This window comes from Pagrus major, chromosome 10 (assembly GCF_040436345.1).
Source record: "Pagrus major chromosome 10, Pma_NU_1.0".
Classification (NCBI taxonomy): Eukaryota; Metazoa; Chordata; class Actinopteri; order Spariformes; family Sparidae; genus Pagrus; species Pagrus major.
In genome coordinates, this window is record NC_133224.1 from 23,079,861 (window position 1) to 23,107,097 (window position 27,237).

Below are 27,237 nucleotides of genomic sequence, written 5' to 3' on the forward strand. Positions count from 1 at the left end.
TGAACACTATCGCTAGAGAAAGGTTTGGGACAAAAACAAACCATGAGGAGTCAGGTGATCAGAAAGGTTCTAAACAAATCTTTGAAATTCTCTATAAGAAAGTGCTATCGCTACAATGACCGCAAACTGCTGCCAACTGTACCTGCATTTAGCTAGTTAGCTCAGTTTGCCGCGCAGCTAGCAACCCAGCTGCGAGCGCCAGGGAAGTTTTGGTGTTTCCACTACTAGGATAGAAGCTTTGAACCAGGACGGGGCTAGCTGGTTAGCATGCTAAAAATGCTTTGCAATACAATGCATAGATGTCATGACGCTAAAACTGTTATTCCTACACATTCTGATGATAGTTGATTAATAGTTGGTTGATTTTGAATGTTTTCAAGCAACATTCTTGCATACTGCGATTTTAACTAGCATAATACAAAACTACTCCCTACCCATGGGTGTTGCCATTGTTGTGTGACGTCAGTGGTGTTGTATTGTACTTTTTCTAGCAGGAGGCGCGGCAATTTTTTTGAGTTCTGAGTTGGATTAGTTTGATGACACTGATGAAGTAGCTTGGGATCATGGGAGCTGTCGACTTCATCAGAATCAGCTTCATTAGCCAAGAATATGTACACCAACAAGGACTCCGGTTAAATTTGCTCTCAATGTACAGGGAATAGTTTTAAACATTAAATCTAAAAAGAAAATAAATTAATGTGAAATTGAGACTAATATGTAATGTAAGAAAAAAAATAGTGCAATTGTATGGAGAGCAGGATTTTCTGCAGTATTTACATTAAAAACAGTGGCAGGATTTATTGCACAGTGGTTTTTGCTGACACTCTGACTGTTAAGTTGTTTTTGTTAAATTGTTAAAACCACCATTGCGGATGAAAATCTGTCTGACGTGACTCAGGCAGAAATTTTCACGGACGAGGTAATATAATAAAGTTTTGTTCACGCTTGTGATTTACCTTCTCCAAATGTAATGAACCATTGCCTTGGGTAAAATGACAGATTTGTCTGTGTTTTAACATTGTTTCAACTCAATAATATATATAACAAAAGTCTAGCCATATAGACATTTTATGTAATTTTAGGTAAATGTTACAAAATATACTTTTGAATTGGAAAGTATTCAGTTTGGAACTAGTTCTCCTCCAGACATCAGCAGAGTCCTGAGTGAACCGGAGCCTGAGGTCCGATCCAGTGAAGCTTGAAATGCTGCCTGAGGGGCTAAGTGGTAGCATCTAAGATATTTATTCTCTAACTGTGTACCTTCAGGCCCCAGAACACCTGCCGAAGATTGACACAGTGGTACCGACTTATTATGGCTAGTGTCTGAGCTGCATTGTCAGCCGGTGACAGATGGAACGTGGGGGACAGAAAGAGGAGAAGTGTTGTCATTTCTGATCTGCTGCTCATCATAGCCTTCTAATTGTCGTCAAAGGTTAAACGAGTGACCCACCAACTTTTATCCTCTCTCCCTCTTATCCTTGGCATCATCCGCCCAGTGTCCCCCTTGCTGCACGTCATCATCTGTCATATTCGCGGCCTGTTCAGTCGTGATTCATGTGATCAGCGTCACCACCAGCACTCTCTGACTCCCTCCCACGCTCTTTTGCGTACTTTTATTTCTTTTTTATCTTTCTGTCTTCCCCTTTTCCTCTGTCTTTGTCTTTTATTTCCATCGCTGTCAGTCAGCCTTTGTCACCGCCCGTCCATCTCGGCGGACATCCCCTCCTTCGTGTCACACTGTGCTCATTTGCTGGGGACAGTTTGTGTAAATGTGCCTGTTTGACCTTTCTGCTGCGTCCCATTTATGTAACGCAGGCGGCAGAATGTGAAGTGTCTGTCTCGGAGACAGACAGCTAATCAACCTGCACCTCCGTCCGCATGTTGGGCTCGGCATTTCTTATCTCTCCTAACTTTTTTTTTTTCTTTTTTTACCCAGCGACACATTTTCTGTGTTGCCTTGCCGGCTTTTGTTTTCTCACAGGCTGCCACATGGAGGCGAGCATCCAAGGTCAGATTGCAGTGCCCCCGCACACAAATAGCCTCGCCTTTTTTTTTTGGTGCAGCACTGGCATGTCAGCAAAAGTGGGCAGGGATGGATGGCTTTGCCTTGAGGGTAAGAGAGAGGGTGATAGAGAGGGGGAAGAGAGGTACAGACGTACAGGGGTACTCCCTTAAGGGACTCATTTGATTGCTTTTTCACTGTGTTACCCCTTTTCCTTCCCCCCTTCTTCTGCTCAGTGTACCTCTGTCTATCAGGTGCCATCTGTTTCCGGGCTCAGATGAGGATGTTTGTTGTTGCTGAAACACCTGCTTTACAAACTTAATGAATCTAGTGGCTTGTATGAGGAACAATAAAGCCAGTCTCGAGAGGGAGTTCTGATTTATTTATTTTTATTATTCAGTTATTTGTAGTATGTGAGGCTATTTGGCTCACAAGACATTGTTTTATTTGGCATCGATTGCACTTTTAAAGGTCCTGGTCGGTTAATTTGTTGTACATCTTAAAATTTTGGACCAAGGCTCTGATGAGTTTCGATTTCTGCCTTGAGCTACCATGCAGCAGTTATGTAAGGTCTCCATTGGACCGTCAGGCGTGGGTGCCCTGCTAACTTGTAATGTAATGTTGGAGCTGAAGGTGTTGAGTATCCTTGATAAGGTCAAGGCCAGCTGTGAAGAAACCTTTCACCTAATCTCGGGTCTTCTTGTATCCTGAAGAGGTGAGCGAGACCAAGCGTCTGCAGGCATGCTAGCATCCCTTTGAGGCTGTACAGCTAAGTTGCAGTGACAGTGTGGCTGTATGCTAACAGTGACAGTGCCAACAAGTTAATGTTTACCACTTTCACCATTTTGTTAACAATTGCTAAAGCACTAAACACAAAGTCCAGCTGAGGTTAATGGGAATGTTATTAGTTACTCTAGTATTTGGTCATAAATCAAAGTAGTGGACACGTTTGTCATGATGAGGGTTCTAGATAAAAGTCAGGGCTTCAAAAAGACATTTCCCTTAAATCCACCTTATAGGTGATGCTAAAGGGATCACAGGGGATCACCAAAGTGATCAGACTAGATCCTCTGTGGACCACTAATATGTGTCCAAAAGTGACTGTGCTCCGATCATTGTATTTTCATGTGTGTTCTTGAGTATCGCAGTAGCAAAAGTTAATGGAAATGTAAAAACACAAAACAGTTTTGACGCTCAAGAGTTAACATGGTTGATGGGAGATAAAATGCTTTTTCTAAATCAGCTTTGACGTAGCTAACATTTAACTCGCATGGCTGATCGGCATTTTCACTGTTCTGGGTTCTGCCCCACTGAGCAGATAAAAATAGTGGCAGATTAAACGTTTCCTCGTTGCTCCACACGGATCTGATGTAACCTTCCTCACATTTTACACGAAAATGCACAAAATTTCATATTTCAATCTTGTTCTCTACATGTTTTCAAGTTGGAGCTTCAACAGCTTCGAATTAGCACCATGTACTGAACCAGTACGTGGTGCACGTGTTCAGGTATCTCAAAGGAAAGCTTTTACCTTGTGCTAGCGCTAAAGAAAACAAACAGAGATTCATCAATATCAATGGGAATAACTCTTGGGAGAACATGAATGTCCACCCAATAGTTCTGGAGATATTTCAGTCCGGACCAAAGTGGTGGACTGACCAAAACTGCTGCTAGCATGGCTGAAGAATATAAAGTAGCAGAATAAACTAATAGAATACAAATAAATAAGCAAACATCCCAGTAGGAACCTTGTTACAAAGCGTCAAAAGTCTTGGAGGGGTAATGTAGTCGACAAATTTTCATTCTACTGCTTCCACTGCAGTGAAATAAGATGCTCCTGTTATTTTTTCCTTGCCCTTATATCTTGTGGATGGGGAAAGGGGCATCCCCTTGGAAACATACAGTAGACATGAAAGGATAAATGCTTAAATGAAAGCCTCAGAGATGAGAAGCATTTAATGCAATCCGCAAACAAGCGCATGAGCGAGAGAAGTCGGCAGCCAATCCCTTACCTCTCTCCCACCATCTCCCTTTATCTGATGTTCATCATTTTCTTTTCTTTCATCTTGCTTTTCTCTAATGCGGCTTTTGATCCCCCCTCCGCACTTCCTGGCCCACGTCTACTGACGCTGCAGCCATTTTTTTCCCTCCACCCGGCACTTTCTCACTCACTCGTTCACTCTATCTTTTTTTTCTCTCTGTCACCGTGGCTGTCTGGGCATCCTCTGCTCTTTTATAACAGTGAGTGTAATGGTTCAAATGTCAAGGAAAAGAGCCCGGCTGCCTTGCCCCCTGTCAGTTTCACCATCAAGGTCTTTGATCAGTTTGTTACTGGAGCTAGTGATCATGCCTTTGCTCTCCAGCTCTATCGCCAGCAAGAACATTTAGTTATGGTCTCTGCTAATTGCTAAGTCCTTTAGACTCCTCTTTGCCTTAGTGTGGGGAGCTGCGGGTGGCAGGCTAGCTCCCTGTCAATCTTCTGTCCCAGTAGATAGCCACTCAGCCTGGATGGAGTCTCACTGTTCAATAATTCTGCTTGGTAAAAGACAGACTTTTACTGTCTTCGCTTTAGCTTGCTTGTCTGCTGTGGGTTTTTCATAGAGCCTGACAACTTGCTTCTTTTTTTCCTTTTTTTAAATCAGGTATAAACACAACATTTAAACCTACAGTATGTACACATCCAGACGTGTAGCAACATTAGCATCCATTTGGAGTCATTGTTTCTGGACACTTGCCAAATGAAAGTCCAATATTCACTCAGCTTTTAGCTCTGCTGTGTTCACCAGCCACTGTAGCTGCTAACTTTTTTCACTTTGCCAGCAGTTAGCCAAAACAAAACAACCAAAACAGTAAGCTAAAAGTGTCTAAACGAGTGCAATTTAAAAATACTGTGTAGAGTTGCTTTAATCTAGCTTTAGCTTTAATGTAAGTGCTGCATAACATCACATTTATAATAAGGATTAAAGGTCCACCTTTGTAAGAAAGTTGAAAGAATCAATCTTCTGGTAAAGTGGACCTTTGAATTTGGTTATGAAAGAATATTGACCCCAATATGCAGTGTGACATTTTACAATTGAAAAATAAACTTGACTGTGTTTAACAGATCGACTGTACAACAGCAACACTTTGCCAAAACTGATGTATACTGTATCTCTGGTCTTTCATCAAAGCCAAGGAAAAAGAGCAGCTGAAAAGATCTGCTGTGAGGAAAAGTATAACCACCATGGATTGAACCTTGTGCACCAGTTTTCTCAATGTGAACATTATGTTTTCTTTTTCCGCTCTGCAGGTATACTTACACCCTGTGTCCGTTCAATCAAGTCACTCAAAAGAGCACTGCAGGAACAGAGGTCTCATTAGGGTAAGTACCTCAGTTATCTTCTCATATGTCCCCATGGTCAAAGTACAAAAACAATAACCTGCCAGGCCATGTCAGGTAAAGTGGAAATGTGGGAACTATTTCCAGAAAGAGCTTTAGAGCATTGTGAGCACACTGTGTTCTGTGACATTTAGATTCTATATCAGAACACACTCACTCTTCTAATAAGAAGCCACAAAAGGAGTTTTTTTTCTGCACCAGCTGTATAAATCCAACATAAATGTTGTTATCCTTGGTCTTTTCATCATGCAATGAAGCCAGAAAAGTTCAATTGTTCTTATTTATACCAATTAGATAAATTCACACGACAGCATTTCTCATTTCATAAGTGGGCATGAAACAAATCCCACTGCTGCACTCCGATGAAAGCTCTTTAATCATTGTTATAGTGCTCATATCAAGTTACCCTAAGACCAATATTTGCGCTATTGATTTTTAAAAATAATTCGTATTCAATCTCTGTTAGGCTTCATACGACCTTTAATCAATCGCTTACAGATCTCTATTATGGTTTTAATGCCTTTTGATCAATGACAAACAGGGGGCGAGTTTCATATACTGCTGGGGTTGTATTTCCTCAGCCTCGAAGGGTTTCAATTTCATCTGAAGGATTACGCTCTGGCCTTTTACCATCCCCTTGGGATTGGCTGTGTCGCCGGCTGGACATTGGTGTGTATCAAAATGCCTACGTGCTATGAAAGATGCCACTCAGTCCCCATGGAAACGCACCTTTTAGATGTTCAGCTTTGTCGGTGTAGATTGGAGGTGAAATTGCTCTATGGGATCAACAAAAACCCTGGCTATAGTGTAATAGTAACTCTCTATTTCAAGTTTTTGTACCCGCTGAAACAACCGTTAAAGAAAAAACATTAATATCATACTGATGTTTTCCTTGTTTTTTTTTAACTTTTCTCTTTGAGTTTTGAGGTGATGATTACGGGATGTCGTCTCGCTGTCCTTTCACACTCTCATTAGCCCTTAACCGTCAGTGATCCGACGTTTTTATATGGTGCAATTATGGAAACGCTTTTCCATCGACATCTCTCTGCAAAAAAAAAAAAAAAGCTTTTATGATCTGCTGCAGCTCCTCCCAAAAGAGGAGGACTGTTTTGGTTAAAGCAGGCACATAGGCTAACTACATGTTTTGCTAGCAGACAATATAAAGGCATAAATGACCGCTGCAAATTTGCGACGAAGTGTCAAAACATCTCGTCTCCTTTGAGATGTGATGCCATTAGGCTCGACTTGTCTTCTTTTGGCATTTGAAGTGAGACGTTAAAGATAATTCATTAGCAATTATCCCTTTCTGCACATGTAGTTTCAGATGGCAAATTAATTGGAATCTGAAGCAGGGCTGTGTTCTTTTTTGCACCGCCACCTCCCACACTACCCACTCACTTTTGGAGCGGAAAGTGCAATGCTTCACCATGTTTTTAGCGCAGGAAAGAGGAAGAACAGAATGCTAACTGTGAGTAATGTGACCCCGGCGCTTCTGCCTGCCTGTCACTCATGATGGTATGGAAGGGCAGAAGGACCAAACGGAACCAGTGGTCAATCACGTCTCCGCTCATGAGAGTTGGTCACTCTGTTTGGAAGAAATCGCTGCCAGACAGACCTCGAGGGAATGATTTCTAATATATATATTTATGTTTAAAATGTTTTACCAAATGCAGGAGAAAATATTATGGATGGCCATTTCCCGCTCCCAAGAAAGTCTAGAAGGATGTTGGACTTTTTATTCTACGTAAAAATAATACTAGTTTGATATCACTTGTTTTATGACATGGACACACAAACCCCTTGGTTGTAGGCAGCACTATATGATGTACTACACAGTTTCTAGAGAGTGTGTAGTGAGGGGTATATGTGGAATGGTTTTGGGAGAGGAGGGGATGCGGGGGGAGGACATGAATCATAGCTCACACGCTGGGAATAAAGTTCATTTTTTATCCAGACAGACCATCAGTCAGCCCTTGCAGGATGTGGCTGGGCCTCCTGATATCAATCTGCATGGAGGCATCCTCCTTCTCCCCAGAGGGGGTGAGGGGGGGAGAGGGGAGTGCTTTGATTTAAACGGCAGCATTTATCACACCTGCTTCGGCATCCTAAAGGACAACCATGTGAGAGAGAGAGAGGAGGGGAGGGAGAAGGAGAGACGGCATTAACATGTGTGGCCTGTCGACGAGAGTGTGAAGCTGGAACCGTGACTGCTGCGGCGATGACATTGCTAATACTTGGTCGTGCCATTTGGACTAATTTGGATTAGTTATGTTACGTTTCTGCGGCATTAAATGGAGGCTGTTGCTGCTGATTTTTGATTACCGCTCATGGCCGGCGCTCAGTTGGTGAAGTGTGTCAAGGCTCATAAAAGTTAAAATTGTTCCCAGAGTCCTAACCTTCCTTCATGCTTGGTTTTGCAGCATAGTTGGTGTTAGGCCATTAACTTTACAAATGTTCTTAAGGAACAATAAATCAGCCCGGGAACACTTCCTTTTGTAGCTGCTTGCTCTGATATTGTGGCCACACACATGGCCATAAAGATTTCATAAGGCACAGCAGTCATACTGTATGCTCCCAATTATCTGTAAATGTAGATATTATACAACTCGTATTCACCTCCTGAATTCCAATGTCTCCGTTTTCCATTTAGCCGTTTCTGCCTTTCGGTCTCAGCAGCTCAACCGCTTCCTGAAATGGCTATTGTAACAATAACATCAGCCACCATAATGATAATAGAGTAGAAGAAAATGCTTGCATTGCGACAAACACCATCCCACTGTGACAGCGTCGTCCATCTTCGTAATGTCCCCCTCTACCCACAGCTCCCACAGTCCCCCCCCACCCCGGGCAGACATGGTGGGTACACTGACAGGCCAGCAAACATGAGGTTTAGTGATACGGTCCACCTGAAAACACAGACAAACACATGCATATGTAAAACAGTAATGTGCAGGAGCATACAGGACACACACTGTTTGTTACCGTCTTTAGCTTACGTAACATGAAAGTACCGACTTTCTACTTTGTTTGAGGAACAAACGAGACACACACACACAAACACACACACACTCTCTGTGCATGCCGTATATACAAACAGAACATTATCACCCTTTGTCGCCAGCATGCCGCATTCATTTACCACAAGCGTCCATGGTATTAACGTGTTTCTCTACAATGTCACAACTGAAGTATGTGTGCTAATAGTGAGTTGTTTTTCGAGTCTCTCTCATCTTCTCGACTCAACTCGATGGTCTTTTTTTTTTTTTTTTTAAGTGCAAATATTCCTTAAGTGTCTTCAGACGCGGCTGGTCCTGGAACTACCGTCTCTCTTTTGTTGTGTTTGGCATTTGATCATTTTCTACATTTTTCCCACTTGCCTACACAATATTGTAGTTTGTGACTAATGCATAAGCAGTTCAGACAGCAACTTTCTAGCCTCTTTGCACACATGTATATGTTGCCTTGAAGAAAACTTCATGGCAGATATAAGAGAATGGTATTTTGGGTAGATAAAGCTATTCTCTTTCTTGCTGAGGGTGAGATACGACCATCATTACCACTTCTGTGTCCGTGCTTTACGCGTGATTTTAAGGAGGAAGCTACCAGCACCCCAGAGCTCACTAATTAACATGTTTTATCTTGCTTGTTAAATTTGTTTAAATGAAAGGTCTAGAAAAGACAATTTGTGGTTTTACGGGGAGTTATGTGCTGCACTATATTTAGGCCGGGAGCAGTTAGTTCCAGTGTTTATGCTAATCTAAGCTAGCCTCCTCCTGGCCCTAGCACAGACATTAGAGTCGTATCAACATCTCATTTAACTTTTGCGCCTGACTGATACTGGATTTTTGGGGCTGATATCGATATTAGGCAGTAAAAACATCCAATCTTGATATATCTGCAGATATTGCAATGATCCCTCAAGTGTGGTTATCAAACACTCGTGACAAAGATACATAACAGGGCACTGGAACAGTAAACTTAATGAGAATTTAATAAGTATAAATTATCCTAACCATTTTTTTCTATATAATTATCTCTAAAAAAAAATTTGGTTTTATATCGGCACACGTTGGGCAACATGTACATCGATACTATCGACCAACCGACATATCTGTCTGGCTCTACTTATTATAGCTGAATCCAAATTTGTTTCCAGCTTAATATTACTCACGTTTATGACTCTTGAGGCAGTTTTCAGTCATTGCTGCCTAAGTTTCTGGACAAAATTAAATGCAACGGTGCACAGTCAGGTAACAAGGAAGGACATTCAATGCTATGTGAATACAGAAAGTAGAGTGATTTGGTAGTCAAAACTGAAGAGGAAATAAACAGAAAACGAAGAAACTCAGGCATCGACTGCTGTTTATCATGGTGCCCACAACCATGTCCTTAATAATCTATTAATATGTGACAAGGGTCTTCGTGCTTCGCCACCCTACGGCTGATTGGTTGCGTTGGGAATTGAGAGTGCTCATGGGTCAAAAGTCCAGGTTGAAAAAAGGGAACTAAAGCAGCATTAAAAATGGGGCAAAACACAAAGAACAGAGAAAAGCAAAGTGCGACAGCCTTTTTCTTATTTTAGAAGATTCAAGTGAAACAAAAACGCTACAATGGTAAATCACAGGGACATAATCAAATGCAGTGACATTATGCCACTGTTGGGAACATGATGACAAAGCACAGATTAAAGTAAAGTGTAATTTCAAAATCTCATTGGCAGAAGCACGGAGTGTGAAGTCAACTACAAACAAGAAACAGGTTCATACTGAGGCGATACAATCAACAATCAAGTGTATAACACCAGACACCAGCAGCAGTTTCTTCCAGTTTGCACTGAGCACCCAAAACAACCTCATATTATTATTTCTTTCTTCTAATGGCTTAAATACATGCAGCACCAGAGCTCACTATCACTCTGATGCATTTAAGTTTTTAAGTCCCCAGGAAGTCAATTGTCAACATCCAGTAATTAGCTTAGTGTTCAAGCCATTTCCTGCAAGAACCACAGAAAACAGCCCTTTAACGGCGTCTGGCCAGATAACCTTTCAGCATGAGCAGAAGTGCATTTGAAATATTTATGTAGCCCCTCTCAGCGTCAGCTTAGGATAAACACATGTAAATAACTCCAAATGCAATAATGTGGAAGAATCGGGACTCAGACAAGAAGTTTGAACTCAGAAACCTTCATTCTGTATTATAATTTATGCTCTCATAAAGGCCAGTCAAAACAAAGGATGTAAGAAAAATGTATATCAAACATGAATCTACAGACTTTATAGATTGTGGCCAGGGAAAACAAATATATAAAAGATGCAACACTGCTAGAATAATAGCATCTCCATGCTAAGATGAAGCATATTCTCCTCTAGACGGAGGAGGGTGGGATGATTTAAATGTAGCTGTGGAGGAGGAAGGGATCAGTCGAGGGGTCATCCAATGAGTTTTTGTTTTGGGACTCCAGGGAAATCAGGTGGCCAAGCAGTCGGGATCACGGGGGCGGCGCGCGTCGCCCTGCAAAGGTCAAGGAGCCGGGGCCTTCTATTGTGCCGGGGTCAAACTGCTTTGCACTCGTCATCGTCGGGAGATGGCGGGGAGAGAGACAAAAGGCAGGGCTGAAATTGAGCAGGGCCTCGGCGAGCACCTCGCTTATTCACCCTTCAACCTTGGAAACACATTGTTTTTGTCAGTCCGCGCTTGGAATACGCCCAACATCCAACGCTGAAAACAGGATAGACTAAACAAGAATAATAATAACTCCTAGACACTGCTGGGCGGATATGAATATACGAGCCATAAAAGAACTGTGGAAGACTACAAAGGGAAGATTTTCACCACTCAGATATGACTCAGATTGTACACTTTTAAAACAGGAAAATCTATCCGGAGAAGGTTATAAATGTTCTGATATATGAATATTTTGACTGAAGGAGATGCATGGGCTGTAGAGGTAGGCGCAGATAGTGCTGCTGCGCAATCGAGTCGAGGGGAAAAAGAAAAAAGGGTATTGTGAAATACAAAAAAAGGCTATTAGTGTTGTCAGTTACTCCTGCAGGTTCATATCGCTCAGTATTCAAACCCACAGGTCTCCCTTGAACTGCTTTATTGAACAGTAGATTTTCAAACAGAAAACAGTGGAGAAGTGAGGTAGCCTAGCAACATTGAAACCACAGTGAATGACTGTGTATGCCCACTGCGAAGGAGCCAGGCAGTTGAAATGACAGCGCGGAGCAACCCCAGAGAGAGTGGGATGTGCTGGCCACCGTGGAAAATACAAATAGGTTGGCTGTTTGTAGCAGCACACTGTAGACATACGCATGCTGTTTACAGATCTGCCTTTTTTTTTTTTGAGCTACATACGGACATAGTTTAACGATGTTTTCCCACACCTGCTGCCAGGCTCACTTTAAAAACCAGCGCTCGTGACCGTATATTGTTTTCGCCACGATGCGGTTCTTGTAAATAAAAGATGTCCAAAATGTAACGTAGAGAAAAGAAAAAAAAATCCCCAGGTGCAGAGAGAAAGAGGTGCAGTGATGTGAATGCCTCCAGGCTGTCAAAGTCCTTTGAGGGGCTTGAATGATCCAGCTGAGCAAATTTATTGGCGGAGGCCCGAGAAAGAGGAGACTCTACTCTGTGACCATGGTAATATGGAAATATGTTTCATTTGATCAATAAGAGTCAATTTCTCACCGGGCTGCTGAAATGCCCAATGTCTTTTTAAAAGTATTAAAAGGAGCGACAGGAAATAAATCACGTCCCTTCTCCTTTTAAGATTAATTACTGTTCACTTGCAGTTTTCTGCAGTGGCTGCGCATGTATAAATAGGAGAAAAGTACTGTGGCTAATTATCTCGATAGGTGGCCATTTTTATTGCACAGCAATCACAAGGGAGCTGTAAGATTATTGCTGTTAAAACTACTCAAACACAAGCAGGTTGCAAATGAGCACAAAAGAAATGGTACATCAACCTGAGATTGAATGTGGAGATGACACACTCCAGCAACTCCTGGCAAAATAGCCTCACGTAAGTACGGCAGTTAGAGGCTAAAAATACAATCGGAATGTTTTCTGGCATTTTGACAATGTTGATATTTGACAATATTTTTCAGCATCCACTAACTCGGCGTGAGTCACCAAACAATGTCGGATGAGTTGTGAGAACAGGAACACAAAACAAAACTTAACTGCATACAAAGTCGTGTTGTCAAGCTGACCTGACTTGATGTGTACTGTGGGTTACAGGAGGAAAGAGGTTTGAATCATCATGGTGGCCATTATTTACTAAATGAAACCACCGGACTATCTTAGCATCATACAGAGTGGTTGTTAGATATGTGCTAAATTAGCTACACTAGCACTTCATATTAAAGTTCAAACCTTCATGCTCTTTTAGCATGCATGGTTACGCCATCGTAACTTGGTATCCATGCTTAATTGTCAGGTCATTTCTTCTATCTTTTTAGCTGTAATCTCAGCTACTGAAAAACATCCACTCTGTTCTGCTGTTGTGGCCGCTCTGTGATCTACCCGTGGATTGCCGTGCCTCATAGCCCATGTCATGCCTGCCTGATATCGCTGACTTGCTCAGATTGCGTTTATTTCATGACTTTTCTTGATTGTTGTGCTTCTACCATGGATGAGAAGGCTACGTAGTGAAATTGCTTATTCTTGTGTCTGTTTTAAGCGTGGTAATATTTCCGACTCTGTTGCGCTGCAGGTGTCACGTCTGCGCAGGGTGATTTATTTTGAAAATGGACCAGATGCTCTATGCTGCTCCAGTGTCTGACTTCTTGCCTGGCCTCGATCTGCGCTATGCATCTTGACAGACATGCCGGTGTGATCTGGGGGTTATTCTCCAAGCTGGTGACGATGGTCTTTTGAAGGGTTACAGGTTGTTACAGGTGTCTGAAAAAATAACCTATAGTACTTTTTCTTTTAACACCATCCCTGTCTTGGATTAAGTTCTATTGTCTGTAATCATTATCATTATCATTATCTGTATCATTTGTATACTCCACAATTATTCCTACCTGCTGATTTTTACATCAGGGGATTCGTTTTGCCTCAGTTATGTTACCTTTAATGATCCTTGTAGGGAAAATCATTCACTGCATTCAATCTCTTAAGAATCAGCGGCGTTGCAGAGGTACCAAGTCCAGTTCTTAGCCAGTGCCTTGGTCAAGAGCACTGACAGGATATTATTGATATATTTCACATTTTCATCAGCTAAAGGTTAACACAGCGCTGGAGTTCTTATTACATTACATACATTAATTTGCAGTTTGGATTTAATTTTTAATCAGTCTGTCAAGCACAAAACAAGCACGTAACATTTCAATGTCTATTCCTTTTTCAGTAAAAATGACTAATGGCTGTGTTTGTTGCTCTCCTCTCCACTGCTTTGCTTTTTTGAATGTGCTCACTTAATGAGTGGAGTGATGCTCCCTTTCATGTGTTCATATCAAAGCCGGTGCCGTCCCTTAATTGTTTTGATAGACATTCGGCAAGAAAAAAAAGGATTTATTTGATTATTTAATTTTTTCATCTTATCTAAGCCGTAATGACTTAACCTACAGAGTAGTGACAGTTCCACTGGAACAAGTGCATAATTATACATTTAAGTGTTCTACTTAATGTGCTCATTTTCAAGCTGTCAAGGTCATTCGCTGGAGTGCCATTAGCAAAGAGAGGGGCCCTCTTTACCTGGGAACATGGCAGCCGCTTAATGCCCAACACTGAAGAGGAGAGCATGGCACAGTATACTAGTGCAGCCTCTGACAGCCAGGCGGATACAGAAATTCATTTATATAGCACACTCACTTATATGGGAAACGTAACGCCTATATATTTGTCTTCCTAATGTGTTTGTTGTATGGTCCCTGAACCCTGAGCAGCCCACACTTTATCTCGCAATCAAGGCGAAAGGGTAATGACTCTTGTGTGTCTGAGGAGAGGGTTAAAGTGGTAGGGAGTGGAGAGCGGGGGGAGCTGACACTGTGAACCCCTGATGGCCTTTCCGCTGGGTAGCCATGGCAACATCTAGCCCAGTCGTTAATGAGGCACAAGTGAGCTGTTAACAGAATACTGATTTGGGTTTGACATCAGCCCTAATTCATATCTGTCAGGAGGTGTTGATGAAATATGCACCCTGAGTTTGTTTTATAGCTGCACATAAAATGGCCTCTGCGTTGTGTTTATGCAAAACAAAATGTGCCACGGATCAGGGTCAGCGCGCTATATACGTAAGAAAAGCGGCCAGCACAACATCCAGGATGTCGCCTGAAATTTCAATAGACCCGATGAAGATGTATTTATGTCGCCACATACGCTATTATGTAGAATAATGTATTTTAAATTCTGCTCTGTGCCCCATAATTCAGAAATACAATGAAAAAAAGGGAATGAAGTGATAGCAAAGCCCTGACTGAGCATGTGCCCTTCACATGTTCCTATGGTTATGAATTATTTATTAAGGTGCTGGGCACAATGGGTGGTAGGAAGGGTGAGAGGAGCATCAGTGACTGGCACAGTAATGACAGTGTCTGGACTCGTCTCAAAACGCCGCTTTCTGATTGGTGACCTTACACGAGTGGCAGAGGTTAGCGATGCTTGGCACCGCTCGGCTATGACAGCGACGCTGCTGCTTCACAGAATCCAAATTAGCCAGCGGCTCCCAAATTGCTCTCTCTACCTGCCAGTGCAGCGCGGCGTCTCATGCTGAAAATGATTAGCGCATTAACAGCATAGTGAGGGGACTAACTTGCTGCTCCAGACCCCTTGTTAAAGCAGTGAAAAGCATAGCTGTGAGGTATAATTCATTGCGGTGGCAGCTAATGAGTGGATGCTACAGTGGGAAGGTGACGGTAATAAGCACAGACTTTACACCATCTTAACACAGGTGAGGATTCAGGATGAGGAGCGGGTTGTTGGGGAAGTATTTACAAGTAATCTAAAGCTGAGTTGGCACATGCGGTCGTTGAGAGTTGCTGCAAATGAATGTGAGTGTATTTGGAGGCTTAATGTTGAAATTCTCTAACAACAGAAACTGATGGGAGATGCCTCTGGAGCTGGGTATCATGTGAAGCGGCTGCTAGTGCCAGAACAATCCCTGGGTTTCAGCACCTTTACCTAACGACCTTTGTGATACCGCACATCGAGAAATATTGACATGTTTTTAGCTGCGACTTAAAGAGCCAAGGTCACTCTGTTAGTCCACAAATACTGACCCACCCTTTTGCAGCCACCAGGAGGCTGAAATTTGGCATTACAAGTAAAAAAACAAAGCGAATATTGTGAAATATCGATAAACAGCATGCTCCCACTAACGCCACCCCTTGTATTTTTAAGCGCAGCGCCAAACACATTGTAAGAACTGATCAGTAATCCACCTGCCAGATTATCAGATCTGATGGTCAGCATTTTTCCAATTATAAGAATCAGTGTTTGTTTATTGTTTTCTGATTGCTGATAAAATAAATGTATTACCCCTACCAAGGAGGTTATATTTTTTGAATGGTGGATGCGTCTCAACCCAGAATAGACCCCTTTAACTTTTGGTGCAGAACCAGTTAAAGGGACATTTCCAGGGATTTTCTTCTTACTTTACATTGCAAGACAGGGTTTGTTTTTTGTTGTACAATTTTTTGCATGGATCTAAAAATTAGACATATTTAGGTGGCTGTTATCTTTGAGTTGATACAATCTGATGCGGATCCTGAAAAAAATCTGTTATTCTTCCACAAAACAATGGAGATTATAATTCCGTCTGCATTGTTTTGTTGTCCTAGTGGTTGGCTGTTACAGATCTGGAGAGCTTAAATTATAGTTAAGCAGCTATGGGTGGTTTAAAATTTATAGCAATACAGGGCTATCAAGTTTGATATTGGATTCGGCTTGATTAAATTAAAGGGGACTGTGGGGCCTTGGCGGAGGTATGTGCGCGACCGAGTGCCATTCTAGTTTCAAAATGTGTTTTATGACTCTGATACAGCTGCCTCTATTTTTACTCCATGTTCCTCCCACAACATTTATGATTGGGGTTACACATCACCAGTAATAGCCTCGCAACACTGACTTACATCAATCTACAAAGTAACTTATAACTAAAGTTATCAAATCATGAAGAGAGAAAAAATCCGGTATTTGCCTCCAAACCAAACCTGTTTCTTCTTCATTTAGTGAAGCAAGACAACAAGTGAGAAAAGACAAGACACAACTTGATTCACTGGGAGACATGACAGGATTAGCACGTCAAGGGGAAACAAAGAACTTAGTTACATTCCATGAGTAGTTATTCTAAACTTTTACACTAAGATCGTCATTCATCATTCAAATGTATCAGTCTTATCAGTATCTGCCTTGCAAAAACAATACGTTTTTGATACTTAAGAAGAACCTAACCAAGCAGCCAGAGACGGTTTGAAGTTGTCGACACCACCGGCACATTTCAGTTGATGCCTCATAAAGTATTGAAGCTGAACAGCCAGCCCCTGTTGCCTCCATGTTCAAGTGTCTCTGTGTGTTTGTAAAAGCACAAGATGTGAAAATATAAATATAATTCATTTACATGCACTACACATGTATGCAAACACGTTTCATACATAAATATATGCAGGCAGTTCGCCGCTGTGCATGAGAAGCAGTGATGGTGACGCTTCAGTGGAGTTTACGTCAGCTTTCTAATGTCTACAAACATACAGAGAAAGCACTGAAGGCAAATGAGCAAATTTATATTCCGTTTTTCTTGAGGAAACCGCAGACGTACCAAACGGGGCCACCATTGTGTTCTTTTCTCCCTGTGGTTTTGTTCATCCATTTTCTCTCCAGTGAAGGCCCAGGGTCTCGAGGCACACACAAACATACACAGACACACATCAAGGCGTGCACAAACACACTTTTGGCCCAGATTCCCCCCCTTCTCTCAGTATCTGCGGGGTGTTTAAACACCAGAGTAGAGTTGTCTAAATGATAATTGCTTCTGAAAGGTTGATTTGTGGCTATATCAGAGGGGGTAACTCTCCTCTCAGTGTTGAGCGAGATTAGCCGTGGATCTTCGGGATTTATCACTCGAGGCGTACGGATTAATGCCGCGATGAAGTTTTAAAACAGAATCACTGGCGACCGCTTCGTTTTAAAGAAATAAGAGGAGCTTATATCAGCTCAAGCCATTATCAGAAGAAGAAAAGGAAGCTAATCAGCTTCTTTAATGCTAATTATTCCTAATGAGGATTAGATTATAAAAAACAATACTCTGAGACCAATTTTGTCAAAAAAGTGTTTCGCAATGTTCTTAAACTCCTAAATTAACAGTTTGGACATACATGATAACAACATATTATCTTTATTGAGTCTTACGGTAAACTTGGCTCTGAAGGCATTAAGGAAACTGCTATTTTAATGTTGTTTTTGTGGATACTGGATCTAATTAAATCACAACTCCATCTGCTATTCTGTGTGTCAATAGAAATCACACCTTAGTGATTCAGAGAGAAAATTAAATAAGATTGACTCCCTAATGTGTGCGGTGAGGCCCACTATCTCACCCCCAACGCAAAGTAAATGTAAGGATAATAGGTTTAGCTGCCTAGATATGCTGCTATTACAGGTTTTATCTGTGATGGAAGGTGCATTTTATGGCATTAGAGGAGGCCAGACAAAGAATGACTCACACGCCAGATATCTGTAAATAAAATTCTCAAGGTTTTTAAGCCTTAAAAGGAGCATGTGTTCAGTGGCTCCCGTCATTAATCATTAAAAGGAAGCCTGCGTTAGTGGCCCCTCCCTTGTCTGCAGTCGGTCGGAAATGGATTTTCTACAAAAGCTACGATGCAATTTACTCTCCGCTGCCAACGTTAATCTATTTACATACTTTAATTATCTTCATTCATGCTATTTCATTGGACAGAAATGTGCCCGTTTCCACTGAAAAACGTAGTCCCTGCTGTGATCTGAATAGCGAACATTTTGTTGGGCAGGCAAACAGCATTTTCCTGCTTTGGCTGCAGAAAACAGGTGCAGCAGATACATAGATACAGCAACCCAGATGATTTAAGGAGACTGTGTCTTGTGATAAGCCAAACTGTGTTAAATTAAGCAATACGGCCCAATGTGATGTTTACACAGGTGTAAATAACCGGCTCTGCACTAGCCTGGTGATAACTGTAGAATGACTGTAGAAAATGGCCTGCCAATACAAGTGCACGTAGGTATTATTACAGGGAGTGATCTGTCAATAACATCCCATCTTGTGACTCCAAATGACTGGAGTGTGTTCACTACATCTCAGGGATAACTTAAACCTAATTGACAGCCCGCACTGCCTCCTGGGCCACACGGACGGTTGACAGAGCGAGAATGGAGATTAAGGAAGGAAGTGAACAAAGGTGTAGTGAGGGAATGAGGTGCTCGTGTGCGTTGGGGGGGGCGATGGGTTTACGCTAGACAAGAAGGCACAGAGGTGACGCGCAAGGGATCGCTGGTCAACTAGCAGCGAGAGCCGGAGCACTGTCACTTTCCGCGCTTTGCCACGTCTGCCGGCCCTGACAGCAATCCATTTGAGGGCCTCGTGGTACTAAGAGAGTGCTAAAACCCAATCAAACAGGCTGGAAGGAAAAAGGCGAGACGCTCGGGCCCAGCCGGCTTCCACTTGTGTGAGCAATTCACCTCTGACTGACCTGTTCAGGCATCTTAAATAAGCTATGCACATCATGGACGGCGGAAAAGCCGCACTCGGGGACCTGAAGACAGCCATGTATCTGTGAAAGCTGGAGAGTGCTTTTTGAAATCGAAGGAGGACTCCCATGTTTGCCCTCATCAAGGTCAAATGAGTATGAAACAGAAATTTAAAGAAATGTGGAAGGAAACTCTCTGTTTGTTGAACGCAAGACTTTTTCCTCCTAACTCTTTTTCTATTTTATTCTACGTCTTGTCTTTCATCTAGGATTTGTAATTACTTCTGTTTGTTGTTGGGGAAAAATATTAATGAAAACCATTAATAACAGATTAACCTATGCATTTGTGTTTGTCGCTGAGCTTTAGAAACATCTACAGCTACAAAAGGTATTATCTGCAATCGAGATCAATTGCAGAACCAATGAAAATACAGTAATAGGTCATGAAATGCAGGAGATTAGCTTCAATAACACTAAAAGCAGTGTTCAAAGAAGAGAGCCGATCGTGCCACTTTAATCTCTTCTCTAAAGGTCAATGCAGTTGAATCAAGTGTTGCACATTTGTGACACGGTTGGCACTGGTGAGAAAAGCACTTAGGCAGATTAAAAAGAACAATTCGCAGTATTTTATAGCTTTTGGAGCTTTTTATCCAGGATAAATTCACAGCTTACAAAAACAGACCATCAGGTTACTTTTCCGACGTGTGTTTTCCTGAGTTCGAAAAAGATTCATTTTATTATTTGTATTTGGCATTGCACTCAGAAAAGATTCGTTAGCCTCAAAGAAACAGACATTTTCAGTAGAGATCTTCAGTCAACCATGCACCAAATGTAGAAAAGATTTTCCTCCCCGACAGGATTACAGCGTTCCACAAAAATCAATACTCACCAGCAGCACGACTGCAGCCGCTGCCACCTCAAAGACGCTGCTCAAGTTCAGCAAAAGATCAGAGGAAGTTAGCTGCTGAAAGCGTAATCAAATGGCATCTGTCGGTGCTGCGAGCAGTGTTGGACAGTGTCCACTGGCACCCCGGTTTGCTTTGGTTTTCCAAATGTTTGGTGAGAATGTAATTAGCTAGCACTGGGCAGGCACAACCTCATTTGAGATGGGCTTCGCTAACGTCGTGTGTTTTTCCTCTTCTCCTTCCCTCGTGTGTTACTGCACACAGAATTAACTCTGACAAAATGGTAATTAATATTTCCCCTCCATTGTTGAAGAGGAGAGAGGACGCGAGAGCTCCGGTGCCAGGATCCAAAGGAGGGCACTGCCAGACTGGCCATCTTGCCAGCTTTTTATTTTTTGCTGGGAGAAAGTGTTTTTCAATAAGCCAACCTAGTGGTGTTTAGAAAAAATGCATGTTTCTGTGCTCAATCTGTCCCAACTGTTTATAAAAGATTAGGGAATGACTGATTTTTATTTGGCCTGACTGATAGACAGAAACTTTATTTCCACAGGCACTTAAGCATTTCTTTATTTGTCCTTATTTATCACAGGAAGTGGGGGATGTGGGCAGGAACACCAAAGAACCAGTACAGTCAGATGGTGTATGAGAACGGAGAACCCTGCTGGCAAGGAGGCTCACGCAGTACTACAGTAAGTGTTTCCCACAAAACTACATACAAGACCCTCGCACACATACACACACACACTCATAGTAGTGGGAGCATATGAGAGCACAAAGAGGCAGACATGAATAAACTAATAGACAGACAGTCGAACAAATGGTACGTACACACTGACAGACTGTCAGATCCACAGATGGGGAGATGATACAGTAAAAGATGAGGGAACAAAAAGAAGTCGTTTGCACAGCTCATTAGAGTTGCACCCTAAATTAAAGATGTGATAAAGACCCCGCATGGATTTTAATTCATTATGACAGATGCCGCCATTTTAGACTTTAAAACGTTAGATTAAAATAATATTCCAATTATACTTTCTATTTTTTTGGCTGTAGGCGAGCTTCAGATACGTTCATCAAACAATCCAGTAAACATCTGCACCATAAAACCAATTTTCTTTGAGAAAACAAAACTTAAAATGCCAGTCAGCACAAAAAAAAATACTGTAAAATCTCTAACGTTGGCTGATGCCTTTATTTAAAACCCTGGTATTTAATTATATCAAATTATATTTTAAAAAGAAGTCACCATGTTAATGCAAATTCAGCTTCCATCAGTACAACAGTCATTCTATACAACCCAGTTTCTTTCCTCTAACATGAAAGTGCAGTTGTTCATTTATACCCAAGTTACCGTCCATGCACCGAGACATCCATTATATTAATAGCCTGGGCCGTGACCATAGGTAGGAATCACCGATAGCATGGTAAATCTTACTATAAAGGGAATAATGTCTGTCTGGATGTATTCATATGTTTCAAGAGCCATTCATTCGATCTACTTTACACTTGGCGGGGTTGTTGATACTTGACGCGTTCGAAAAGAATACATTTTGAACAAACGGGGAACACCGCTACGTACAGCGTGGCTTTAGCGCGTTGGCTTCATGGCTCTGTAGCGGGGCTCATACATGATCCCTCTCACTTGAGCTCATGGGGAAGCAGACGTAAACAAAATTGAGATTAGCATGGTGCAAAAACTTGCTGTAGTAACGCGTTTTCTTCGGGATAACAGGAGGTGAGCTTATAAGTTTCTGACAGTAGTATGTTGTTTGGAAAATGTACATTCTTACCATCCGGGGGCCTGATCCATATTAAGCTACAACGTGTTTCCTTTTGACTTTTAATGTGAAAATTCTGGAGGAGTTTTAAGTTTCATTCTTGACAGATTGTTAGGGGAAATAGGTGCGACTTAGATAAAATGACTTTGGTTTAAGTTAGCCTTGTCTGAGAGATCACCGTCTGAGTGTTCTGCTGCCAACCCAACACTCACAGTATGGGAACATTTTTTTTTTTTAAAAAGTGTCTTTCCAGAAACAATGTCCTCATTACTTTGGACAGAACCCTCTGGCAACCGTCAAGCGACTACTCTGAAAATTATTCATGTAATACTGACTGAGGACTGGTTGCCACAGTGAGGTTTTTAGCTCTTTTTGACCTGAGTCATAGATCATACATGATGCTGAACTCACTTTATGCATAAGACCAAGGAGATTCTTAAGCTAGGACACTTAAAAAAAAAACCACTCCCTCCACCAAAGAAGCCCACAGATGCTGTGGATAATGACTTCCACCTTAAAAATAAATACAACACAAGTTAACTGTACAAAGAGGCCATGCACTGCCTATTTCCAGAAGGAAAGCTAAAGAAAACAGCCAAACGAAGCTCCTCTCACCAAATTCATCGGGGACAATCTGAAGCCCAGTCTGCTCTCTGCATGCCTCATTCTGCGCATGTGTGTTTCAACAATGGGGAGTTAGTCAGTCAATCAGTAAAAGACGTTCAGTCCTCATGGCCCACTCAGCAGCCTGGCAAAAAGATGTTTTGTTCGAAGCCAAGTGATGGAAGCTGACTTGCTTTCCCCCCTCTGTCAGTCTTCATTGGTTTTATGGTTAATGTCGCTCCGGTTGCATTCTCCCGCAGCTTCCTCGTCTTCTACTCCTCTCTTCATTTTCCCAGCATTCCCTCCTCTTTCAGTCACTTTTATGAGCTCCATTTACATTTTTGTGTGAGAATTTGCTCAATTAAAAATGCAGCACTTTTAATCATCTTATTTTCTATGCCTGGCCCCCTCTTCAAATCAGAGTCCAATAAATGCCGTTTGCAAATGTATGTACTCGTGCCATCCGGGGGCCCCCTTTGAAAAGACTAAATTGAATTCCTTTGATACAACCCCCTAACCGTGTGCAGTCGGCATAAATGAAGTCTCGTCAGAAGTCGACGCTCATTATATTTGAAATGCTGAACCTCGTCTTCGCTCTCTCTTTCAGCGGTGAAACACACTTTGTACTTGAGTAGTGGGACCAGTGATGTATTGTTTCAGTGGTGGATATTGAGGTAATCCAAATTCAAGCAGCGTGCAGTGTTTCTTAAGAGTCTGTAGGGAAGGGTGAACTCAACTGTTTCAGTTATTAATTAAATTCAAAGTGCTGGACTGTGACTGTTACATGTGAGCAGTGAGTTCAGCTACAACTAGCACAACTGTAGCGCCAGTTCTTAAGCAGCCTCTACCATTGTTTAAAGGATTCCAGCTTGTAAGAACTAGTCCAGTTTTTGTTGATTTAGCTATTATTTCTATTGGTCATGATAATATTGTACTCACCAAGATCTGAGCGTGGGGAAACACTGACACGAACAACACATCCTCATACCTAAACAACAAAATAGGTCGACTGCCAGTGACCAAAACGACATTCAGTACGTCACCGTTCCCAAAACAGCATGACTGTGCAGCACACCAGCGACAGGTGTACTGGACCTTCATAATACGTTTGAAGTTTCGTTAGGTCTAGGCAAGAAAACTACCTGGTTAGGTTCAGGAAATCATTGTGATATGACTTGAAATAACGACTTTAATTAACTTCACTGATGAACGTACCTGTAACTTCAAAGTGTCCGTTTTAAACATCCAGCACAGTTAACACAGCAGCTTCACCTACTATAGTTGCTGCACAAAAACAGTTTTCCTGCACTACCTTTGGGGGCGGCTCACTTTCACCAATAGCAGATTTTATATCTACACTTGTTGCGTAGTATTGTGCAGAGAACTTGCGAGAGACACATTAAAAAGAGAATGGACAGAAGGGATGAAACAGAAGCCAAGATATACTGATTTTTGGTCCATATCGCTAAAAACCTAGATACTACATTTCCCATAATGCAACTCATTAGCATCTTTCATCAGAGTGTCCATGCCTGGTGAACGCCCACCCCTTTTCGACTCCGCATTTCCAATTTGTAGTCTCAAAGTCCAAGATGAGACAACCCTGATGACATCACAATGACATCACAGGAAACTAACTGTTTTTACAGGCTGAAAAGTGCGATCTGTGATCAATAAACTGATCCTCATGTGTATCAGTATCAGTGGAGTTCCACTTCCTATAAGAAGGAAGCATCGATACACACATGCTGGAAAAGTTAGACTCACAAAAATAGGCCTTTAATTCTAAGGTACTGCCCGTCCAAACTGATCTATGGCTGTCGCACCTGCAAGTTAAAATTGAATCACCAATAATCATGCACACACACATCGGGAAACACTTTGTCTCACCGAGTGGCACACACCCACTTAATGTCTCTGTGCAACAAGATACCAAGTGACATAACAAAAGACTCTATTTTTAATCCAAGCGCGGGACAAAACCAAATCACCACTTGTACCAGCCTGAAACTTCAGCACAATAATACCTGTCAAGTCCCCATCTCTCTCCCTCTTCAGGTGCTTTTGTTCGCTGGAGGGATCGTCTGTTCAGGGCGCAGTATGATGTGAGGGGTTGCTATGGAAACCCCCTAGAAGTAAAATACGTTTTTTTCTCCTTGCAGAGGGTGTCAAAGTCGCCTATTAAAGTCATGACATTGGTAATCACATCGTTGCCCATCCTGTTCACACACACACACACACTGTCCCGCAGTCACAGCGTCACTTTGACTCGGCAGTGATGAAACTCTTCATGTGGAGTGCGATCATTTCATTTGACGAGAGACCTGATACCGTTTGATTCACCACTAGTGCTGTAGTTTTCAGCATAATTCTATCATTTGTAGTGAATCTCATTTCTTCACAGAAGTTTGAAAACCCTTAAAGCAAGAGGTAGGACAGTGTCTTCAATCAGCCCCCTCCGGGAGATAAAACTGGCATGGCTCTTGACTCAGGCTAACTACGGCTCGTCTCCCCGCACCACCTCAACTTTCCTTTCTTTGTGCTTTTCTAGGTCACTCTGACATGCGGAACGGAGACAGCCTTGCGATCGGTGAAGGAGCCCAGCAAATGCCAGTACATCATGGACTTTCAGACTCCTGTGGCCTGTCAGCCGGTGCTAAAGCAGCGGGGCATACACAGTGAACTGTGACCCTTCCCTTCCCTTACTGGCCTAGCCTAGATTCATTTAGCCCTCCCCTACCCCCACCCCCTTGGCTAGCCTGCGGTGACAGGCTGGGGTCCTGAGGGTCCCCTCTGACATCTGTGTTGTCAGAACATATATACTTCCAAATAAGTCTTGCTAAGGTCAGAATCTGATTTTCAGAACACTGCTGCTAGACAACTTTAGTTCTCATTGATTGTTACAGTGCTGCTTTAAATTGTTACACGTTAATACTTTAATAGATGGTTTATCAAATGATTTAGTATTCTTCCATTACAGTATATGCCTGACACGTGTTTACACTTAAGGTCCAACAAAATTACAGTGTAAATAATCAAAGTGAAACTAGATCAACTGCAGAGTCTAGTGACAGTATGTCACTAATGTAACTGCTGTAAGAGAAAACTGCTCATTCATGAGCACAAATAAAAGGAATGTGTCCTTCTGCTTCACTAAACTGTAGTGGCTAAGTTACTCAGCCTTCCTTAGAGGAAATGTCGAATCATAGTATATATTTTTCTTACTGTCAACAAATACCATGAAAAGACCAAAACCAAAAATGATGTGATTCTCCTTACAAGTCTTACTTGTTTAGTGATAGCCTGTTTTAGCTTAGCATAGAGCTCCATTTCATTATATTTGTTTCATTATGATGAACATGAGCAATGTAATTCTGAGTCCATCCCTCTGCTGTGAAGCACAAAATGTGTATAAATCCACAGCTGAAAATAGTCCCCAGAAAATGCACTATTCACTCGTCTGTTTTAGGAAATGATTCAGCCTTTTTTTAAAAAAGAAGTTAACTATATAGTAATCATTTATCATTATATATCATAATACTGCCAGACAAAAAAAGGCTAGGGCCTTAGCGTCACCAACAGGGTAGTGAAGTCACATAGTAATACAATTAAAGGGTAACTCCATGAATTTTACATATCAAAGCAACATTATGTAACTTTTCACCTTAAAATAACAGCTTCAAACTCATGTTGATGGTACAGTGTCTTGTAATAGGGTGAATGGTGTCTGTCTCAGCCACTCCGCCCTCCTATCACTTGTTTCTGCACTATGTAACTTCAGTGAGAGGGTAGGATCACAGCGTTACACACGTTTACTTCAACATATAACATTGTTATGACGTAATGAGTTTTGTTTGTAGTTAGCACCTACATTACAGTACGTCAAATGGTGAAAAAAGCAGTGTAAAGCCTTTTGTGGCTCCAGAAGAAGCTGCATGTAATCTGATAAATTACCTCCAGTGATGTCACGCAGTGGTTAAGTTGCATTGTGGGTAATGTAGGCGCCAGGTTTTATAAAAGTGTAATATAAAAAGTGATATCTCCTGTTCTGCTATCACATTAGATTATTTGTTTTTAATGCTAGACCAGTGGACTGCTTTTAAAAAAACAGTGCCTACATTACCCACAATGCAACTTAGCCGCTGACTTACATCACTGGAGACAGTAATCAGATTCCATGCAGCTTCCTCTGGAGCCACAAAAGGTTTTATACTAATTTTTTTTTACATATGCAGTCATACTCCTCAAGACCTGTAAACACAGTTTAATGTGTGACATTGGTGGAGTTGCCCTTTAAGCGTCAACATTACCATGTAGATAGCTGAACAAATACAGTGACATTGCCAGTAATGTAACTGCTGTAACAAATAACTGCTTAAGCACAAATAAAATGATTGTCTTATTTTATTAAAGCCTTGCTTAATTCTTCCCTTGATTCTGCTTTTACTGTGACGGTTTAATCTGACGACACATTATTTACTAAACAGTTTTAGTGTTTAAAAACTATAAACCATTGGTGGATGTATTTCTGCAGCCACATTCATCTATAGTCTGTTAACACTTTCATAATATTTGCACACTTTAAGCGGTTATGAGTGATGCATTGTGTATTGAATATAACATATCATGATTTCACAAGATTTTGCCCGCGTTAGCAGTATGCTTCTTACTGTGCATGCTATTTATGATGTTGTTATGTAACAGATTGTTGGGTTTCTGCAGCAGAGCCCTCTGCTCATTAAGGGGGAGCTAAATCAGCTGTCAGGTATCCAATAGGCTGCCAGATATATTCCTACCCTGCTGGGGCAGCTGGGTGGCTGTTTGCCTGCTAGCAGTGCAATAGCCTTAGGCCCTGTTGCCCAGGGACTGCTGTGTTTTTATTTATCTGGCTTCAGCTCTC

General features: G+C 41.8%; 1 protein-coding gene across 1 annotated transcript in view; it reads left to right on the forward strand.

Moving 5' to 3' along the window:
• Window positions 1–26,749, forward strand: part of LOC141003856 (glucosidase 2 subunit beta-like) — a 126,616-nt gene extending 99,867 nt beyond the window's left edge. The window contains exons 13-15 of the mRNA XM_073475332.1: window positions 5,292–5,363; window positions 20,546–20,645; window positions 24,889–26,749. Coding sequence (XP_073331433.1) covers window positions 5,292–5,363; window positions 20,546–20,645; window positions 24,889–25,026 — 310 coding nt within the window. The 3' untranslated portion in view covers window positions 25,027–26,749. The remainder of the gene's footprint in view (window positions 1–5,291; window positions 5,364–20,545; window positions 20,646–24,888) is intronic.
• Window positions 26,750–27,237: the final 488 nt, after the last annotated feature.